At 46.1% G+C, this 19,663-nt stretch overlaps 2 protein-coding genes across 2 annotated transcripts; both read left to right on the top strand.

The window, feature by feature from the left end:
• Positions 1-5,219: 5,219 nt before the first annotated feature.
• Positions 5,220-6,200, top strand: LOC143398932 (olfactory receptor 2T2). The gene has a single exon (XM_076855638.2). The coding sequence runs from the start codon at positions 5,232-5,234 to the stop codon at positions 6,198-6,200; it is 969 nt and encodes a 322-aa protein (XP_076711753.1). The 5' UTR covers positions 5,220-5,231.
• A 7,857-nt stretch (positions 6,201-14,057) lies between these two features.
• On the top strand, positions 14,058-16,304 carry LOC143400234 (olfactory receptor 2T11). The gene is made up of 2 exons (XM_076857535.2): positions 14,058-14,135; positions 15,333-16,304. The coding sequence occupies exons 1-2, from the start codon at positions 14,058-14,060 to the stop codon at positions 16,302-16,304; spliced, it is 1,050 nt and encodes a 349-aa protein (XP_076713650.2).
• The last annotated feature ends 3,359 nt before the right edge of the window (positions 16,305-19,663 follow it).

The following is a 19,663-nucleotide window of genomic DNA, read 5'->3' as shown; positions in this document are numbered from 1 at the left end:
GAGGAAGGATGATGGCTGAGGGGTGTTCTTCTCCAGATGGAGAATGATGAGTACGTACATTGACTCTGGCTAGCAGACCATCAAAAATGAGATGCTGTAGCTAGAAACCAGGAATAGGGAGCCTGGTAATGCAAGGTTGTGAAAGGATTTTCTGGATATGAAAGTTTCTGTAGGAGCTGCTGTTTGGAAGAGTGTACTTTAAGTACAAGCCGTTTCTGACATGACTCGCCAGGTGGCAAGGGGCATGTTCTTAGTAGTGCATATTGTTGCATATTTTTAAGTCAAATGATGCCCTCTTGGACATAGTAGGGAGTAGGCAAAGCTTCCCTGCAAGTTTGGGAGGAAATTTACTATGTCAAATGTTGTCATGTTTTATTGACTCCCTCCTCTTTTTCTTTCTCCCTAAGACATATGCCTTAAAGAAAACCTTTTTTATTCATAAACAAATGATATACCTCAAAGAAACCCACTGGAAGCCACATATCATGGTGTATGAAAGCCCACTGGGCTCAGAGAGAGACAGATGGGGTGATGTGTCTGCGTTGGAAGCTTAGATTGTGGGTGCAGTTGTGAGCATGTGTCCACCCCCCTGCTGGTGTCATGGGTGATTTCTCCCTCTCAACCTGTGTGGCATTAGTGGGAGCCAGGTGGACCACCTTCCAGGTCCTTCTCTGTGGAATCAATGGGGGGCTATTCCCCTTCCCACCACGGCTCTGAGGCTTGACTTGTGCATTACCCTTCTGCCATGGCAGCTGGCAGCTTGGACCTCGGACTCTTCACCAATGCTCCAGGAACTCGGATGACGTTTTTTCCCAGATTTCTTGATAAAGTTCATTTGAGATAAATTGGTATTTGGCACTAAAACTCATAATACCCCTAATGAACTAATTCCTGGCACATTAGTGTTCAGTAAACACTACACACATTCCATTATAGCGCTGGGTTTTAACATAAGGAAAGGTTCTTCATTCTTCTTCATGCTTAAGTTTCTACTTTGCAAACTTCTAAGTTGCCTCTGGGGATAGAGAGTGAGAAAGGCAGTAATCTCTGGTAAATGAAGAAGGTGTGGGGCTTCTGGGAAATATGTGATCATGAGACATAGGGAGGCCGTGGTGAAGGGGCCAGTCCACATCAGTGGAGACTAAGGACACACTGCTTTGATCTCTGACCAGGTGTGCTCTGAGGCAGTGTGCACATGGTTCCTGGATGTGAGCACAGGCAAAGGAGCCCAGCCACAGTGGGTGTAGGTGGAGGGGTCCAGAGGCCGCAGCCCAGGGAGGCTGTAACATCCATCTGTTAGCAGTGACACAGGATGGTGCTGCAGGGAGCCGTTCTCCCACAGCCACCTTACCAGGTGCTGCTGCTGGGGCTGCTTGCCTTCACACCCTGCTTCTAGGTGTTTTGAGTGGCAGCCTCTGGTTTTGCTGTCCAGTCCCTCTGTGCCTGGGCTCCGCACCTGCTCTGCTGCTGTGTGTGGCCTGGCTCCCTCCCCCCACCAGCAGCCTGCGGCCTGCCCTCCTGGGACATAGCACCCTGAGGCACCCAGATCTCCCTCCTTTTTCTCAGTCTCAATTTTAATTCAGACCAATTTCCACCTCTGGGGTCTCAGTTTTCCTAACTGGGCTCACTCTGATCTTCCCTTGGTTTGTGGGAAATGCTTCACAGAGACTCACTCCCTCACAAGCTCTCAAATGCCGTGCGCTTGGAGAGCATCTGGCCTCCAGCCCACAGGGGGTTTCAGGTGCAGTATTGTGGACCCTGGGACAGCAGGTGGGCAGCAGGTTCCTCCTGGCTGTGCCCCACACTTGAGAGGCAGCCAAGTGTGGGCCCGTGCCAGCTCCCCTGTCCTTCCTGCTCCCCACCCTCCACCTCCCCCACACTCACGTCTTTGTCATTTTGGGGAACTCTGTTCAGAGCAGTCGCACCCCAACAGGCCATCCTAGTCCCGCTTTCCTCCTTCAAAAGCAAACCTTGATCCTCAGAGCCAGAGGGTGCCACTGATTAGAAGTGTGACACCATCTTTACTGCAGGAAACCTGGGGGACCCGATGCCGCCCTTCCTCGGGGGAGCCCCAGCCCCCAGCACAGCCGCACAAGCTGCTCCTGATTTCTGTGGCTGTGTCATGATTCATGGACATAACACATTCCCTTCTGCAGAGAGCCCCCTGGTAGGCTTGCAGGAGCCTGCTCTCTGAGGACTTCTGCCCCAGGCTGTGTCTGTCCTCCGGGCTGCACCCTGGGCAGCAACAGTGGCTCCTGGAGTCTGTGGCCCACACCCTGCTGGGCACGGTGACTGAGCACAAGTGTGGGGCACCTGAGGGTTGGGTCCCTGGGAGTGGGAGCACCTCTTCCCTCTGGGGACACTGCAGGAGCCCTGTTCTGCGGGAGGACAGCCTCCTGGACAGCAACCTCATGACACGCAGGACAATGGCCCTGCAGCTCTAGTGTTCCTGGACTCCTGGGAAGGTCTTAGAAGGGACAGGTCCAGGCACCACCCCCTGGTGGCATGTCCTTGGCCCTCACCTGGGCGTCTCCTCCACAGGCTGCTGTGAGGAGCACCGACTGCCTGGGCTTCTGGCCTCTCCAGCCCGGGCCTGTTGTCCCAGACACACAGCGTCTCCTGCCTGGCACCCTGCAGAGGCTGCCTCCTTCCCCTCACCTGTCCTCCCAGAGGCCAACCCCCAGGGGCTGTCAACACTCTCACCACACCAGCCACCCCATCCCTCTTCAGCCACAGGTGCAGACCCCAGAGCCTCTCCACCTGCACTGTCCACAGGTGGTTATGTGGGGACCCAGTGGTGTCACCACCAGTCGTGGGATCAGAGTATTCTATGTGACATTCTGAACAGCTCTGAGAGAGGGTGTTGTCTGTCTTGAACAGCAGAAAGGCCTGAGATCATGCAGATTAGAGGTTTCTCCTTATTTTATTTCATATTTTTAGAAAGACTCAGATTGGACAGGGAGATTGGGAAAGCCTGAGGCCTTGACCAGGGAGAAAAGAGTAGGGGAAAGGGGGCCTGAGGGGCAGGATCCAGGGCCTGGGGTATGCGGAGCAGCCAGCACATGTGTTGAACAGGAGTGTCACTCTAGTGTGAGAAGTGGGTACAGGGAACCCGCAGCCGAAGAGCTCCTGAATAGTATGTTCCTAGCACAAGCCCTAATTTACCTGCTCTCAGAAAGTCATTTTCCAGTGCTGACCATGGCTTGTGGGGTGACACTGCTTACACACCCACACACTCACACACACCACACAGCACCTACAGCACACACATGATTCGCCTCCTGTTTTCAAACACCATTTGAGGTGTAAGCTGACTTAACTGAAGCACAACTCTCGGGCCTGTGCTTTAACTCAAAAGCAATTTGCTATTTTCCAGGGTAATTCATTTAATTTTTAGGTAATGTTCATTTTTCACATTGTCATTCATTAGTTTTTCAAAATGTAATTTAGAAGGCTATTTGTCAGCTGCTTTAGAGGAAGCAGCCTTTGGCACACAGCAGCCATGGTCACCTGACTGACAGACAGGTGGTGGGCCAGGGTGACGCCTTCCTGTGCGAACCTGCTGATTGCCAGTGGTGGTTCAGAAGCCCACGGGTCGGGCCTTAGTCACAGTACTACCCGTGACTTTCTTGGCTTGCGATTTGAGCTGTGGCTATCACGGGGAGTCTTGCACATACTAAGGAAGGACAAGGGAGCTGGCTTCGCCCAGCTGCCAGGAATGGCCTCTCTTCTCGGGGTCTGCTTTCTCCCCACCCCCGGTTGATGAGCTGTCTCACGCAGCTTCGCCTCTGCCCACACTAAGGTGCTCTCACTTTCTCTCTGGATTGTCCTCATGCATAGGGATTGTTTCTTCTAATAAATCCCCATCTCAGGGGAACGCTGAGCTGAGATATGCTCCTCCACACTTCTCCTACTCTGCTCCAGCCCAGGGCAGTCATTTCTGCTTGATGCTTCAGAGACCACATATGTGATGTTTTGGAGCCAAAGATGCAGGTATACTGTCTAGTACTGCTGGCCAACATAGGGTGTCACAGAAATGAAGAAAGGCCATTATACACTAATAATAAAGTGGACAATTTGCCTCTCAATACCTTTGACTATATCAAAGAGATAGGCATTACAGCTATATTAGAATAAAAAGCACAGGATTCCTTTAATTTAATCAATGTGAAGGAGTTTCAATACTGCTGTTTTTTACTCTGAATTTAGATATTTCTTTCCCATCTGTAGTTATTTTTATTTACAGACATAGAGGATTCAGAACACTGTAGAGAAATAAATGTAAGGATAGAAGACCCACTGGCCCAGGGCTCCTGGAACAACCCCTCCTTGGTGTTGGGGGGGGGGCTTTTGACCCCTTCAGGGAGTCTGCCAAGGCCATGGCTGAACAACACCGGACAGCAGCTAGTCTGTCCCTCTGTGCTGTGGACAGTACCCAGCCATAAAATTTCAGAGACTCCGGTGTCAGCCAGAAAGACCACATCGAGGACCCAAAGCCCAGTGTGCTGAGCAGAGTCCACAGGGGTCCTCCCTCAGCTCTGGCCCCAGGCTGTACTGTGAGAACTGGGAGCCAAGTGCCTGGAGTAGCCCATGCTAAGGTCTAAGCTCCCTTTGCAGCACAGGTCTGACTGCAGGACAGTGGACCTGACCTCAAGGGAGTGACCAGATTGCCCTTCTAACCTCTGATACCCAAAACGTTCTCACCACTGTGGAGGAATAACAGCAGCTCAAAAGCCCAATGTGTCCAGAGACCTCAGCTCCATGTTCCTTTCATACCAATTTCTCAGGTCTCAGAGGGGCATCTGTACCTGGCCCTAACACTGTGGTCATCTTAACAGCAGAGAGTCCTTTAAATGCAGTGAACTGAGGTAAGTGGATTGCTAGGCAGTGTAGGGGTTAAGAGGAGCTTCCAACCCAGAGTGACAAGGTTATAAAATGAATCTAGAAGACGGTGGAGAACAAAGGTGGTGCAGGTCCTAAAGGATCACAGCATGTCCTTCTTACATCCATCCCATGCAGCCCAGACCCTGACGACCTCTCCCAAAGACTGGCGCTGACTTAGAGGGCAATGAACATGGGCAAAGTCACAGGAATTCAAATGGTTCTTTGTTCCTGTTTCTTCCTTGACCCCACATTGCTTCAGCCATGCTATTTGTGCTGAGTGATCATTGGACAACCAGTTGACCCCCGACTTTCTGTCTCACAGCCCAGGCCTGCCATGTGACCTGGACATGGAACCCAAGCCCCAGAACTCCACTGACTTCCTCCTCCTGGGCCTCGTCACCCGGCCAGCACTCCCTGGGCTCATCTTTGCTGTGGTGTTCTCCATCTTCCTGGTGGCCGTCATGGCCAACATGGTCATGGTTCTGCTCATCCATGTGGACTCCCGCCTCCACACACCCATGTACTTCCTGCTGAGCCAGCTTTCCATCATGGACACCATCTACATCTGTGTCACTGTCCCCAAGATGCTCCAAGACCTTCTGGCCAAGGAAAAGACCATCTCCTTCCTGGGGTGCGCACTTCAGATCTTCTTCTACTTGACCCTGATCGGAGGGGAGTTCTTCCTGCTGGGCCTCATGGCCTATGACCGGTACGTGGCCGTGTGCAACCCCCTGCGGTACCCTCTCCTCATGAACCGCAGGATTTGCTTGATCATGGTTCTGGGCTCCTGGGCTGGCGGCTCCTTGGATGGATTCATGCTGACCCCTGTGACCATGAGTTTCCCCTACTGTGGGTCCCGAAAGATCAACCACTTTTTCTGTGAGATCCCAGCAGTCCTGAAGCTGTCCTGCGTAGACACATCACTCTACGAGACACTGATGTACGCTTGCTGCGTGCTGATGCTGCTCATCCCCGTTTCCATCATCTCTGTGTCCTACACACGCATCCTCATCACCGTCCACCGCATGAACTCCGCAGAGGGCAGGCGCAAAGCCTTCGCTACCTGCTCCTCCCACCTTATGGTGGTGAGCATATTTTATGGGGCCGCCTTCTACACGAATGTGCTGCCCCATTCCTACCATACGCCAGAGAAGGACAAGGTGGTGTCCGCCTTCTACACCATCCTCACCCCCATGCTCAACCCCCTCATCTACAGCCTGAGGAATAAAGAGGTGGCCTCAGCCCTGAGAAAATTGCTGGGGAGATGTGCTTTCTCCCAGAGAATAAGACCAGGGAATGTGTCTAGGAAACACTAGGGGACCGAGGGCATCCTGCTCTCATGTCCAGTGACAGATGTCCTTGGTTCTGAAATACGTTCAGTGTCTTTCTGGCAGTCTTCAGTCCTCAGCTGGCTCACCAGCCTGTGCAAGTGTCACCAGAAGCAGAAATAAAGCTGGCAGAGCATCAGAGCCAGCCAGCTCCTGTACAGGTGGAGCAGCAAATGTTTTCTAGCCAGTGTTCTCAGGCAGGTGGCACTCTGGCCCCAGGTGAGCACCCCTATAGAGTGCCCTGCATGGATGCATGTCACATGGGGTCCTGATCCTTCATGTCCCATTGCTAACCAACTTTCACATGCAAATTGCAAGGAACTTTTGCCATGTCCGGAATGATTTAGTTCCAAACAGTCAACAGGGTAAAATAGTCTGTGATGCTGATGGTGTCTCAGAGTCTTATTTAAAAGTTTTGTGAATATGGGATTGTGTTTGAGGTTCTGTGTTTTCAATCACATTTTATCTCTTTATTTTCTTGGCTATGAATTTACATGATAGATTCTTACCATGCCTCTCTTCCCATAGTCTAGGGATTAGCCAGAAATTAATTATTGTTTGCTTGACTGGTTGATTGAAAGTTGAAACTGCCTTCAAGTTTTAAAGTCTAAATCAACTTCCATTAATATTTAATAAAGTGGTAACAGATGAATGCAGAATGAGCACATGAAGACCTCTGCCTAGCTATCATTACATCCTCTGGGCTAACGGGCTCTGTGTTCTCTCTCTTCGCCTCTCTGGTGACATGTTGGTAGAAACGCCTTTCTTTTCCAATTAGTTGAGGTTAGATGTGGTGTTTTGATAGGTGGTCAACTTGAATCCAACTTCAACTGACCAGAGGACAGGGAACCTTCCATGACCTATTATTTCACTTCCTTCTGTGCATAGGGGCCTCAAACTTGAGAAATAAGACACCTTGGGATTCACTGGGGCTCCTTTCCTCTAGCAGCACAAGACTTAGGAAAAATTGGACAATTTTCAGGTGATGTGTAGCCGACAAAGACTAACCAAAGTCTACTCCATCCTTTGCTCCCTGGCACCAACTCGGAGGCAGAGGGAAGCATCCCCTAGCAGCGTCCACCCAGGTGGACAGCTTCCCTGCAGTGAGCCCACCACTGGCCTGCTCTGTCTCCTAGGTTCCCGGAAATTTTACTTTACCCTGAAGTTAAACAAGTAACAAGCAGGAAAGAGATGGAAGGTTGGCTGGAGGAGCATTTCCTGGAGCATGAGGCAGCCTGGATTTGTTTGGGAAAATCCTCCCCCGTGTTCCCGTTCAGCCTGGTGAACACTCTCCTTCCTCCAGCCTGCAGCACCTCTGCTGCCCTTTCCTTCCACAAGGTCCGCATGCTGCACTTCCAGTGTCTTCCCCACTGGGACTCCCTCTCCTTCCTGTTTCCGTGGAGTCCCAGACATCACCCGAGGCCTGTGTGAATATGTGCTAGGGTGTTTGTTCTTGCATTTCCAAGATCAATTTTCTTGCATGATTAACAAGGGCATTTAATTGATTGATATTTCAAAATATTCAAAATACTTGAAAAGCAACAAGGAAGAGAGGAGCACTTGGACAATCCCTGCAGAGGTCATGGGCATTGCTGGCTGGGCATGGAGGGAGGTGAATTCTGCCATGCCGTTGAAGACATAGGTCAGCAAACTCGGGACTGGTTCCACAGTGTCACATTGTGAGGGCTGATCTACATGAACACTTCCCATGGATTTTCTCTAAACAACTGGAAAACCCATCATGCGTGGCACATGGTGGGTGTCCACTCCTCAGAACCAAAGATGAGTCACAACCTAAGAGGGAGAGCAAGAGATTTTTTTCTAAGGTTAGTTCACCTAATTTCCATATGAGTACATTTGTGGTCACCAGATTTTCCTCTTTATTAAAGATGATGCATTAACTTGGAAATGACAATTACAAAAACCTAAAATCAATTTTAATATTATCAATTGCATACTTGAAACAGAGCACACACCATTCCAGATGATGGCAAAAAGACAAATAAAAATATGTCCCTATATTTCAAATTATATTCAATTGTATTACCTGATCCTTACAAAGTTCTATGAGGTATTTAAAAAATAATTAGCCCCATGGGAGATGAAAAAGCTGATGTTCAGACAAATTATCACCTCATTTGAGCAACAGGCACTCAGGGACTCAGACCAGGACTTGTGACTTCTAGTCTGATTTTCACTGTGTGCAGACCTTGATATTAACTGGCAGACAATTGTCAAAGGAGAGAGCAAGTAATGCAGGATGCAGCTGCCAGTTTGGTCATCCTGATAATGGCCTGGACAAAAGTCCCCCAAGAGCAAGGTGCTGATAAAAGCCATGATTAATTCTTGCCGGATGCCAGGTGAACTGGTCTACTTAGAGCCTGAGGACCAATCTGGAGAGAAAAAAGACCTTCTGTGGGGTCTTTCTGTGTGTGAGAGATGTGAACATGAAGTGATCTGAACTCAGGCTTCCACATATTGTTTTACGTAAGTAAATATTTTTATTTATGCAATGTAAAGTTTTAACAGTGAAAAACACAAAGCACCTGTATCCTCTAATCTATAAACACTAAGGGAGATTTCAGAAAAGCAGTGGTCAGATAAGCTGACTAGAGACAGTTATGCAGACGTTGACTCAGCAGGGAGAGGACAAAGCAGGCCTCTGTGGCCTGGAGGGTGACAGCACAGTCCTGACCCAAACCTGTGGCTGGCAGGCTGCAGTGAGGCGCCACTATGAGGCCTGACCTCGGCCATCAGTCCCGACTCCCACAGGAGTCCCTAGGTACCGGGGCCAGGCCACAGTGATGGCAGATAGCTACATGGCCTCCAGAGCTTGACCTGAAACACAGAGTGTTTCCTGAGAAAACTAGGAGCTGAACCAGAGGAAGCTTTGTTCATTATTTTTTCCATTGAGATTGCATTGAGGGCAGAACTTCCTAAATCTGACATACCAGCAAGGTCTTTGCCAAACCCCCCTTTCCTGCTTCACTCAACATTATGAAACGGTGGGTTCTGACCGGCTGCTACAAACCAGCTGAGAGGAGCAAGGTGAGCCATTCTTGCACACACATCTCTGCGCCAGCCTGACCAGCCCACAGGCTTTCTCCTATTCCTTGATCAGCCCTCTAGGCTCATTTGGTTTTATTCAGTTTTACTTTCATGTAACAAAAACCAGGATCTTCATTTTGTTCTGCTTCCCAAGGACACAGGCATTTTCCTGACATAGAATATGTTGTCAATAAATATCAGGGTAATGGAAGCCACTGCATTTAGAAGGTGTGGCACTCTATGTACACATCTCAGGTTAATAAATTATTATTATTATTATTTTACTTTTTCCAGGCCATCTTGGGTTTGAAGGACAGCATGGAAACTGAAGCTCAATTAAATTAAATGTGCTTCACCAGCTCACATGGAATTGTATGTTAAGGGGGCTGGAGTCGTGGCTCAGGGGTAGAGCACTTGCCTGGCATGTGTGAGTCTCAGCACTCCATATAAATAAATAAAAGATCCACTGACAACTAAAAAATATTAAAAAAAAAAAGAACTGTATGCTGAGCTAGAAGCTAAGAACCATAGTTACCTTCTGTCCAACTTCACTAGCTCTTAAGTGACTTCAGGTGAAGGGACACCGCTGGCTTCTGCCAGGTTCCTCTCAGGGGGTGCTTCTCCTTGGATCAGACAGGGGGTGGGGGCTGTAGGGGGCATGAGCTCCATGTGGCTCAGGATGCACCTCTGGGGAGGTGCAAGCAGGAGGCTTCTCTGAACACAGCTAAGACAGGCCGAGGCCGAGGCTTCTGAACAGCTGACGGGGCTCTGCAGACAGCAGCTTTCCCTCCTCCCAGGCAAGCTTTGGAATCTCCTCAAAGGGAGAAAAGGTAGCTCACTCTGACCCAAGGCAGGGTTGATTGCAAATAACGGTTCTCATTTGAAAATAATGCACACTGAGTATTTCTAAGAAATCATGACATGTGCCATGAGGGTACCGAGTGCTCTCAGCCTGAAGATGGAGAGTGTCAGACTGTGTCCATGAGGCTGTGGATATGAAGTACGCACACACTCCACCCTTTTCTCTTACAAGCACAATGAAACTGTCAAACCATGGGGATGTGGAGACCTCCCTTGTGTCACAATGGCCACTTGGAGCACCATGATGTGCTGAAGCCTAAGTGATTCAGTGTGGGTGCAGCCAACGATGCTCAGTCTCCTGGCTTTCTTATTGGAAATAATGCCAAGAGGAGTTTTTAATAGAACAAGCTGCCACTCATCTGATTATCTCCGTATTAAAATTTCCTAGTGAAATGTATGCTCTTTCAGGTTTTTATACTGACTCAGTGCCCACTCCTACCAGCAATATTTGCAGGTCCCCCCTTGGTCCCCAATGTTGACACAGTCCTGCTCTCACTAGGGCTCAAGCTGGCCAGACTGCAGGACCCACTTCTGCTGCAGCCTCTCTACCCTGCACCTGGGCCTCTGCAGCAGAGGAACAAGCACCCCTGCTTCCCAGCGTCTTGCTGAGCAAACTCCTCGTGCTCTTGCTCTGGGGAGGAACAGCCTCGGGTGCCAGCCTGTGCCTGCGGCCACCCTCCACTGATGGCCTCACAGGGCACATGATGGAGAGGACAGGAGGTGGCATCAGGCCAGTAGTGGCAGACAGTGCTGGGAGAGAGTCCAGGGCTGTGTCTATGACTCCCCCAGAGGGGCTGAGGAGACCACCTGGCAGCAAAGGAAGCCCATGTCCCTCACTCCCCCAAGACGTGACACTTAGAGACTAACTCTGGAGACTGAGGTCAGCCCAGCAGTGAATCATCAGACTAAATGAGTCCCCTGTAACTGCTGTCCATGCCCAGGGTGGGGAGCTGGTCTGCACCTCTGAGCACCCACACATTCAGGAAGCCTGTTGGATAGAGCGGTGTGGTACGCTGCTAGGACCAGACAGGTACCATGTGAGGACACTGGATTCAGCTCACACAGGTGGCCACTTCCCTTGAAGGATTTTCCAAATGCTGTTTAAGGAGGGAAACCCGTCTCCTCCCCATTTGAGGATATTTTTGCTTAGGAAAATACAGTAGGAAAAGGCAACTAGGTCAAAACATATGCTAAATTAATTCATAGTTTTAGTTTTGTAAATCATCGACAGGATTTCTCTAGTAGCATTTCAATTTATTCCACAAAGTTTTAAATTAGATTCACACTTCATGCAACTCTTTTTTCAAAATGCCTGTGTTGCTTTTCCTTCTGTCAGTTTTAAGTAGTAGTCTTGGTCTCAGGGGTTCTTGCTTAGAGTGAACTCTGCCAGCTCCTCCCGACACACTTTGCTGAAAATCTCCTTCAATGCTCAGGTCACCCAAAGCAAATTGTATCTCACAGTATGTAATGGTGGGGACGCTGGCGAAGGGCTGGGAGCAGGCCCAGAGGACTGGCACCCTGTTCACTTGGAGATAAGTAGCTCTCCTTCCTTGGTGACAGAGGCTCAATGTCAGATTTCTGAGATAGGAGTTTGCAGGGTCTTTCTCAAGGGGCATTGGGTGAGAATAGTGTGTGTGTGTCCTACCTCCACATGAAGCCAGGCACCTGAAGGCAGGTGGCTGAGGACTGGGGATTTCCCAGGAGTTAGGAAGAATTTTCAGTTTCTTAAAAAATTGACTTCTTTTAGTTACTTTATTAATTATTGACTATGTTTGAAGGAAAATTAAGTTTTCCTGAGTGTGATTATAGCTTTATCCCTTGCAGTCATTTAACCTCTACCAGGTGATTTGAACTTAACTGAAGCATGGAGGATACTTGCCCCTTGGGCATAGTTAAAAGGAGGAGCAGAGAGCAGGGAAGATGGACGCCAGGTCCCTAAGCCTTGACTCAGCTCTGCAGCTTCCCCTCTCTGAGCTGAGAGGTGGTAATGCTTCAGTCACGACCTTGTCACTGGGCTACACGTGGCCTCGTCAAAACCTGGGACACTGAGGACTGCATAGGTGCAGGCCAATTTATTATTAGCATCTTGTCTTGCTTTTATTTAAAAACTGAGAGAATTATTTATGGGAATGTTAGTTTCCTATGGATATTATGCTGTCACAAACCCAGCTTAACATGTTACAGTCAAGGAGGTCAGAATCCCAAAGGTGGCCCACTGGCCAAACTCCTCGTGTTAGGGGAGCTGTGGTTCCCTCATGGGAACCCATTTCTGTTTGGTTTTTGAGTGGGGGCCGAACCTGGTTTGTTGGACCCCCAGAGATGGCCCCTGCCTGGGACTTCCCGAACAGCCCCCTCCACTTCAAATCCATGGACTGGATCAGTCTGGGTGCAGCTTCCAACAGCACAGCACCCCTTCCTGCTTCCTGCCTCCCTCCTTCCTTCAAAGGCCTTTTGATTGCACTGAGTCTAGAATGTTCTCATCCCAGATCCATGAGTTAATCACCTCTGCAAGGTCTCTGACATATACAAAAGTGTGTCCTTTGGTTTCAGGGATTAGCTATGTATGGGATTATAGGAGGAGGACTCATCTGCACACAACTGGTCTTAACACTTGCTAAGCCTATTACAGCTTCACTAAACTCATTGAGAGGAGGAACATTAATCATAAGTCTCATGGCATTTTTTAAAGATACAATTGTTTCTGGTAATAGGAGGGAGATGAAAACTTGCTGTTAAAAAATCATGCATAACAATAACGATCTTCTTTTTTTTAATCTATTATACAGGAAGAATTCTAACTTTAACCTTTTCCCCCACAATACAATCTCTGGATGTCTAATAACACTGGGGGCTGCAGTTCTCTTTAACACAATAACTGGGGCCTGCCTGCAGGAAAAGCTGTCTTAGCAAATGCAGGTGCAGAGCACAAAGGAAGGGGTGAATTCCTCTTGTGTAGTCAAGAAGGTGGTCATCTAGGGACTGTGTGAGCAGGTGTCTGGATTTTAAGGCTCAGGGAGTAATTGGCCCAAATTTATATATATTAACCTCAGAGATTTAGGAGTAAATTTGTGTTAGTGTTTGACCTTCGAAGACTTGTTTTATTTGTCCCCTTCCCACTCTCCCTTGTTTTGGGTTAGCATCCACATATCAGAGACAACTTCTGGAATTTGTGGGTTTTTGGGGATTGGCATATTTCACTTAGAATGATAATCTCCAGTTTCATCCATTTACCGGCAAATGCCATATTTCATTCTTCTTTGTTTCCTAGAACTAAGTCTCTTTAGAGAACATGGAGGGATCCTATTTTATGACAACTTTATTTTGGAGCAAAGACAAGCACAAAGGCCTGGCATTTGTTTTCTTGTTTGTCTGTCTTGAGTTTCATGATGCTAGGGATGGAGACAGGGCCTCTGAACACTAGGCAAGTGTCCAACCTCAAACTGAACAGGCTCAGGTCTGGCATTTGTTGAAAATGTGTTTGCCATTAGCACATTTTCAAAAAAACAAACTTAAAAATATTGAAAAGAAATTATCCAAGAAATGGATTAACTTAAAAATCAAAAATACATGATTTGCATTACATTAGTGATGTGTTTAAAAACCATCCATTTAATGATTTAACAAGTATTTACAACACACCAGTCATTCTTCTAGATGGTGAGAGTGGTTTAAAAAAAAATAGGCACCAATCCTCATCCTCACGGGGCTCACTTTCCAGAACCAAGAGTTCAACACAAGCAAAATGAACCTGTAGTCTGTCCCATGGTGCTAAGAATCATGAAGAAATACAAAGTCCTCGAGTGGGACCAGAGCCACCTGCTGAGAAGGTAGCCTTTGCACCATTCCCTGATGCACATGTGGAGATGGCCAGCTTAGACATGCAGAAGGGCTCAGGCAAGGGGAGCTGGGACAGGGGTCCTGGGCTGGGACCCTAGAATGGGGACAGAAGACCAGCAAGATGACCTCCTCAGCCCCATGACCAGCACATTGCAGGGGGCAAGAGAGGACTTCAAGGTAAGAGTCAAAACACGATGGCCCCTGAGCACAGGCTTCAGCAGAGAGTGACCTGGGGTGAATATATCCCCCAAGGTCACTTTGGTTGCTGTGTTGGAGGGGGACTCAGGGCAAGCAGAGGGGATGTGAGAAAGCTCCTGAACAACCCAGGTTAAAGATCATACGTTGGCCCAGCCTACTAGCTGTGCATGGAGAGATAAATGTGGATTCTTCACTTGAACTTGTTTATGCATTTGGATTGTTTCATTTATGTGGCAAAGAGAGATAAAAATCTCTCCCCATTTTTTATGGATTAGCTTTATTAATTTTTTGGAGTAAAAAGTAGAACATCTCTTTCCTGTCAGTGGGTTTTAACAAAAACATATTGTAGACAACATTTATTTTCAATTGTCCTTTGGAAATGGTATGTAATTTTCTTTTTTATTTCTTTAATACTAGAGATTGAACTCAGCCATATCCCCAGCCCTATTTTGTATTTTATTAGAGGCAGGGTCTCACTGAGCTGCTTAGCACCTTGCCATTGCTGAGGCTGGCTTTGAACTTGTGATTCTCCTGTCTCCGCCTCCCACCACTCAGATTACAGGCATGCACCACCACACCTGACTCTGGAATATAATTTAAATTAACAGATCAGGATTCTAAGACAAGCTTTGACCATGTGGTCCTTCTGGAAGGACTGACAAAAAAGACAGCAGCCATGACTACTTACAGAGTAATTTGAACAAATGAATCAGAGAAAAATTTGTGGAGACAGTCTAATTTAATTTCAGAATCCATTTTTAGCAGTAGTCTATTGAGTAGGCTTTATTGAGCCTATGGGTCATGTCTCATGGACAGCAGATAGATGAGAATTTCAGACAGTGATTTTGTCCTTGTTTAAGTAAATCACAGGCTCACAATAATGCAGAGTGAGCAGAACAGACATGGCGAATCTCTACTCCAGGGCGAGAGATCTCTACCCTCGCCATCCTCTGCACACAGCAATGTGACCACAGGCAGTGCCAGGAGGGCCACTTTCCAACAAGAAATAGGGTCACCTCTGCGGCTGCTCTGGGATGAGTTTGCTGGTTTGTTTTTCTCTAGCCCCTACCCTGGAAAATCCCTCCACGCCAGCCCCCGTGCAGAGTGGTGTCCCCATCCTGAACTGGCTTCTCCCACCCTTCCTCCTGGTGCTGAGGTGTCCCTGATCCCCTGGAGCTGCCACCGGCAATGTCAACAAGAAACAGAACTTCTACCTCCGACTTTGTCCTCTTGGGGCTTCTGGTGAGCACGGAGGCCACGGGGATTGTTTTCACAGTCATCTTTGCCATTTTCGTGGTGGCTGTCACAGCAAATGTGGTCATGACAGTCTTGATTCAGGTGGACTCCCGCCTCCACACCCCCATGTACTTCCTGCTCAGCCAGCTGTCCATCATGGACACCCTTTTCATCTGTACCACTGTCCCAAAGCTCCTGGTGGACATGGTTTCTACAGAGAAGACCATTTCCTTTGTGGCCTGTGGCATTCAGATCTTCCTGTACTTGACCATGATTGGTTCAGAGTTCTTCCTGCTGGGCCTCATGGCCTATGACCGTTATGTGGCTATCTGCAACCCCCTTAGGTACCCAGTTCTCATGAACCGCAAGATGTGTCTTCTGCTGGCTGCTGGTGCCTGGTTTGGGGGCTCACTTGATGGCTTTCTGCTCACGCCCATCACCATGAATGTCCCTTACTGTGGCTCCCACCAGATCAACCATTTTTTCTGTGAGATCCCTGCAGTTCTCAAACTGGCCTGTGCTGACACGTCCTTGTATGAGACCCTGATGTACCTCTGCTGCGTCCTCATGCTGCTCATCCCCATCTCTATCATCTCCACTTCCTATGCGCTCATCTTGCTCACCGTCCACCGCATGCACTCTGTTGAGGGCCGCAAAAAGGCCTTCACCACGTGTTCATCCCACTTGACTGTGGTCAGCATTTTCTACGGGGCTGCCTTCTACACGTATGTGCTGCCCCCGTCATTCCACACACCTGAACAGGACAAGGTAGTGTCCGCCTTCTATACCATTGTCACACCCATGCTTAACCCTCTCATCTACAGTCTCAGAAACAAAGATGTTATGGGGGCATTGGAGAGGGTGTTTGCCCACTGCTCCCCTGCTCAGAAAGTAGCCTCAGGTGAGGCATAGAGAATCAGTAACACGAGGACAGGTCCTCCAGAGGTCACTGTCCATGTGCCCAGTTTCATCAGACTACTTTTCAGCCATCAAAGTCTACTTAACAATTAAGAAGAGTCCTCTCCAGAACAAATACCATCCAACAAAGCCCCTCATAGCCTGATTAGAGCTGAGCCTCATTGTCAGAAATTCCCTTGAAGACCTCTGCTGATGCCCAACCCCAGCAGGACAACAAGCTGGTCTGTCCAGAGAAAACTGCACTCCCATTCCATCCTATCTTGTGTTGGTGAAAGGGGACGTTGAAAGCGCTTTCAACCAGCTATGTTCCTGGCTACTTCATATTACATCTTGGGACTTGGAATCTAAGAAGACACTAAAATTTCATAGAGTAGAGAAGTTTCTGCCAAGCTAATCCCAGACAAGGGAAAGAGTGCCTCTTGCTCCACACACAAATTAACCACACTCAAACTTCTGTGATACTTTAAAACAAAGAATAGAACAACAACAAAAACAACAAAAGAATAGAACAAAAGCAAGAACAAAAACCCAACTAACAAACAGGCCCTGAGTAGGAATGACTGGAGCAGGGCCTCTGGACCCCACTAATGAACATCTACTCCTGCAGCAAAAGCAGAGAATTAACACAAAGTCTATAGATATCACACCTTTAAAAGGTCTCAGTCTATAACAATCTAGGACATTTTGGCAAGAGAAGACTATGCCTTAAAAAGTCCCAAACATAAGAATTGACGAAAAATTCACACCAATAGATGCATAAAACTCAACACGTCAATATAAGAAATAGAAAAAAAAATAGCTTCTAAGTTCATAATTCACCTACAACTGTCTCCAAAGATATTGAAGTGGAGAAAATCACAGAAAAGTTCATAAGCATGATTATAAAAATGATCAACAAATTTCAAAAGAACACAGAAAAATAACTGAATGAATTAAAGAAGTAAATACAGGCTATGAATGAGAAATTTGAAGGAGATTGATATGTTGAAAAATAACCAAGCAGAAACTTAGAAATGAAGGACACAAAAAATCAAATAAAATGTTTACCCAAATGTTAGAGTAGATCATTCTGATGACAGAATAGCACATCTAGAAGACAAAGTGGCTGGTCTAGAATATTCATACAGCATTATAAAAAAGAAAATAAGTAACTATGACCAGAGTAAAAAGAACTCTGGGCCAACATTAAGAGAAAAAAATTAAGAATCGTTAGAATTGAAGATTGTGAGAGGGAGACCCAATGGCTGTAAGTCCTCTTCAGGATAATAATGACAGAACATTTTTGAAATCTTGAGAATGAGATGTACATCCAAATATAGGAGGAACTCAGAACCCCAAACAGTCAAGATCAAAAAAGAACCCCTTCACTATACATTATAATTGAAATGACTAATGTGCACAGCAAGGATAGAATTTTAAAATCCTCAAGAAAAAAAACCAGTTCACAGTTAGAGGAGAGCCAAAAAGAATTACTTCTTATTTCTCAGCACAAGTGCTAAAATTCAGGAAGACTAGTAATAATGTGTTTCAAACCCTGAAAGAAAATAACTGTCAATCCAGATTACTATATCCAACAAAGTTATCCTGTAGAATAAAAAGAGTAAATAAAAAATTCTAACATAAGCAGAAACTAAAAGAATTCATGACTTCTAAGCTGGCCCTACAGAAAATACTTAAAGAAGTATTACATGTATAAAAACTCAAAAAACAAATCCCTGAGTTCATAAATGGATAAATCTCATTTGAAGAATCACAGGCAAATGAGAAATAGGACAAATTATTCATTAGAAATAATAAAAGTAGCAGGAATTAATAAACATCTCTCAGTAATAACATTCAATTTAAGTGGTCTCATCTGTCAAATTAAAAGACATAGGCTGGCAGAATGGATTAAAAAACACGATCTAAATATACATTGTTTACAAGACACTCACCCTTATTGGTGAATACAGCAACAGATTGAACATAAAAGGATTAAAATTTATATACCATATAATTAAAGCCCCAAACCATCAGGAATATTCATAAAAAGCATATTTCAAGCAAAAACTTAGAACAGACAAAGAAGGTCACTTAATACTAGTAAAGGGAATAATCCAATAATAAGATATATTGCTAGCAAATTTTTATGCCCCAAATGTTGGTGCACCTAATTACATATAACAGAAATTATCTGAATTAAAGATATATAGACTCCAGTACAATAATACTGAATGAATTGAACACACTTCACTCATCAATTGATAGTTCATTATTCTGATTTGTATATGAGGTGTCCCCCCAAAACTACAGTTAGTACAGGAATATTCAGAGGTGAAATTATTAAATTATGACATCTGTGACCTGATAAGCCCATTCTACTTTGAATGGACTGTGTGGTGACTATAGGTAGGAACTATAGGTAACTATAGGTACTCTACCTACCTATAGTAGTGTGGCTGCAGGAGTGAGTCATGGAGCCATGCCTAGAATGCTGTTCTTCCTAGACCCCTTTATCTCCCTCTCTTTGCTTTCTGATCCCATCACAAACTGTGTGGTGTTCCTCTGCTGGTCCCTTCCCCGATGATGAGCTGCTTCCCCTTGGACCCAGAGCAAGAATCAGCTATCTATGAACTGAGACCTCTGAAAACATGAGCCCCAAATAAATTTTTCCTCCTCTAAATTGTTCTTGTTGCACATTTTGATCACAGTGGTACAAAATCTAAGTAAAGGTCCAGTTATAAACTCAGTAGAAAATCTTCACACGCAGAAAATAATATAAATGAAATAGATAAACAGATACTATAGACTATTTCATCTAACATAGTTGATTTCTCTTATCAGATGCTCGTGGAATGTTCTCAAAATTTGACCATATTTTAGATCACAAAGCAACTCCTAGCAAATATAAAATATCAATATAATTCCTTGTATCTTGTCTAAACATAATGGAATGATATTAGAAATCAACACCAAAAATACTTACAGAAGCCATATAAACACGTGGGCATGGAACAGTGTTCACTTTTGAATAATGAATGGGCGATAGAAAAAAAATTAAAGGAGAATTTTTTTAATAAAATCTTAGAATCAAATGTGAATATTGATAAAACATCAGAAAATCTGGAACATTATGATGGTGGTTTTAAGAGCAAGCATTATACCTATGAATGACTGCATAAGAAAATAATAAATATCCCAAATAAAGAACCTACTATTGTATCTCAAGCCCTTGAAAAGTAAGAACAAACCAATTCTAAAATCATTAGAAGAAAGGAAATAATTATGTTCAAAGCTGAAATCAATGAATTACAGAATAACAAAACAATTCAAAGACTCAAAAAAACAAAGAGTTGGTACTTGGGGAAAAAAAA

The sequence above is a fragment of the Callospermophilus lateralis genome, chromosome 5, assembly GCF_048772815.1.
Source record: "Callospermophilus lateralis isolate mCalLat2 chromosome 5, mCalLat2.hap1, whole genome shotgun sequence".
Classification (NCBI taxonomy): Eukaryota; Metazoa; Chordata; class Mammalia; order Rodentia; family Sciuridae; genus Callospermophilus; species Callospermophilus lateralis.
The sequence above is the reverse complement of the archived record's forward strand: the minus strand, read 5'-3'. Positions and strand labels throughout refer to the sequence as shown.

Coding starts and splice junctions, on each gene's coding strand:
- LOC143398932 (XM_076855638.2), top strand. CDS start 5,232: ATGGAACCCAAGCCCCAGAACTCCACTGACTTCCTCCTCCTGGGCCTC.
- LOC143400234 (XM_076857535.2), top strand. CDS start 14,058: ATGGGGACAGAAGACCAGCAAGATGACCTCCTCAGCCCCATGACCAGC. Junction 14,136..15,332: donor GGGCAAGAGAGGACTTCAAG/GTAAGAGTCAAA, acceptor GATCCCCTGGAG/CTGCCACCGGCAATGTCAAC.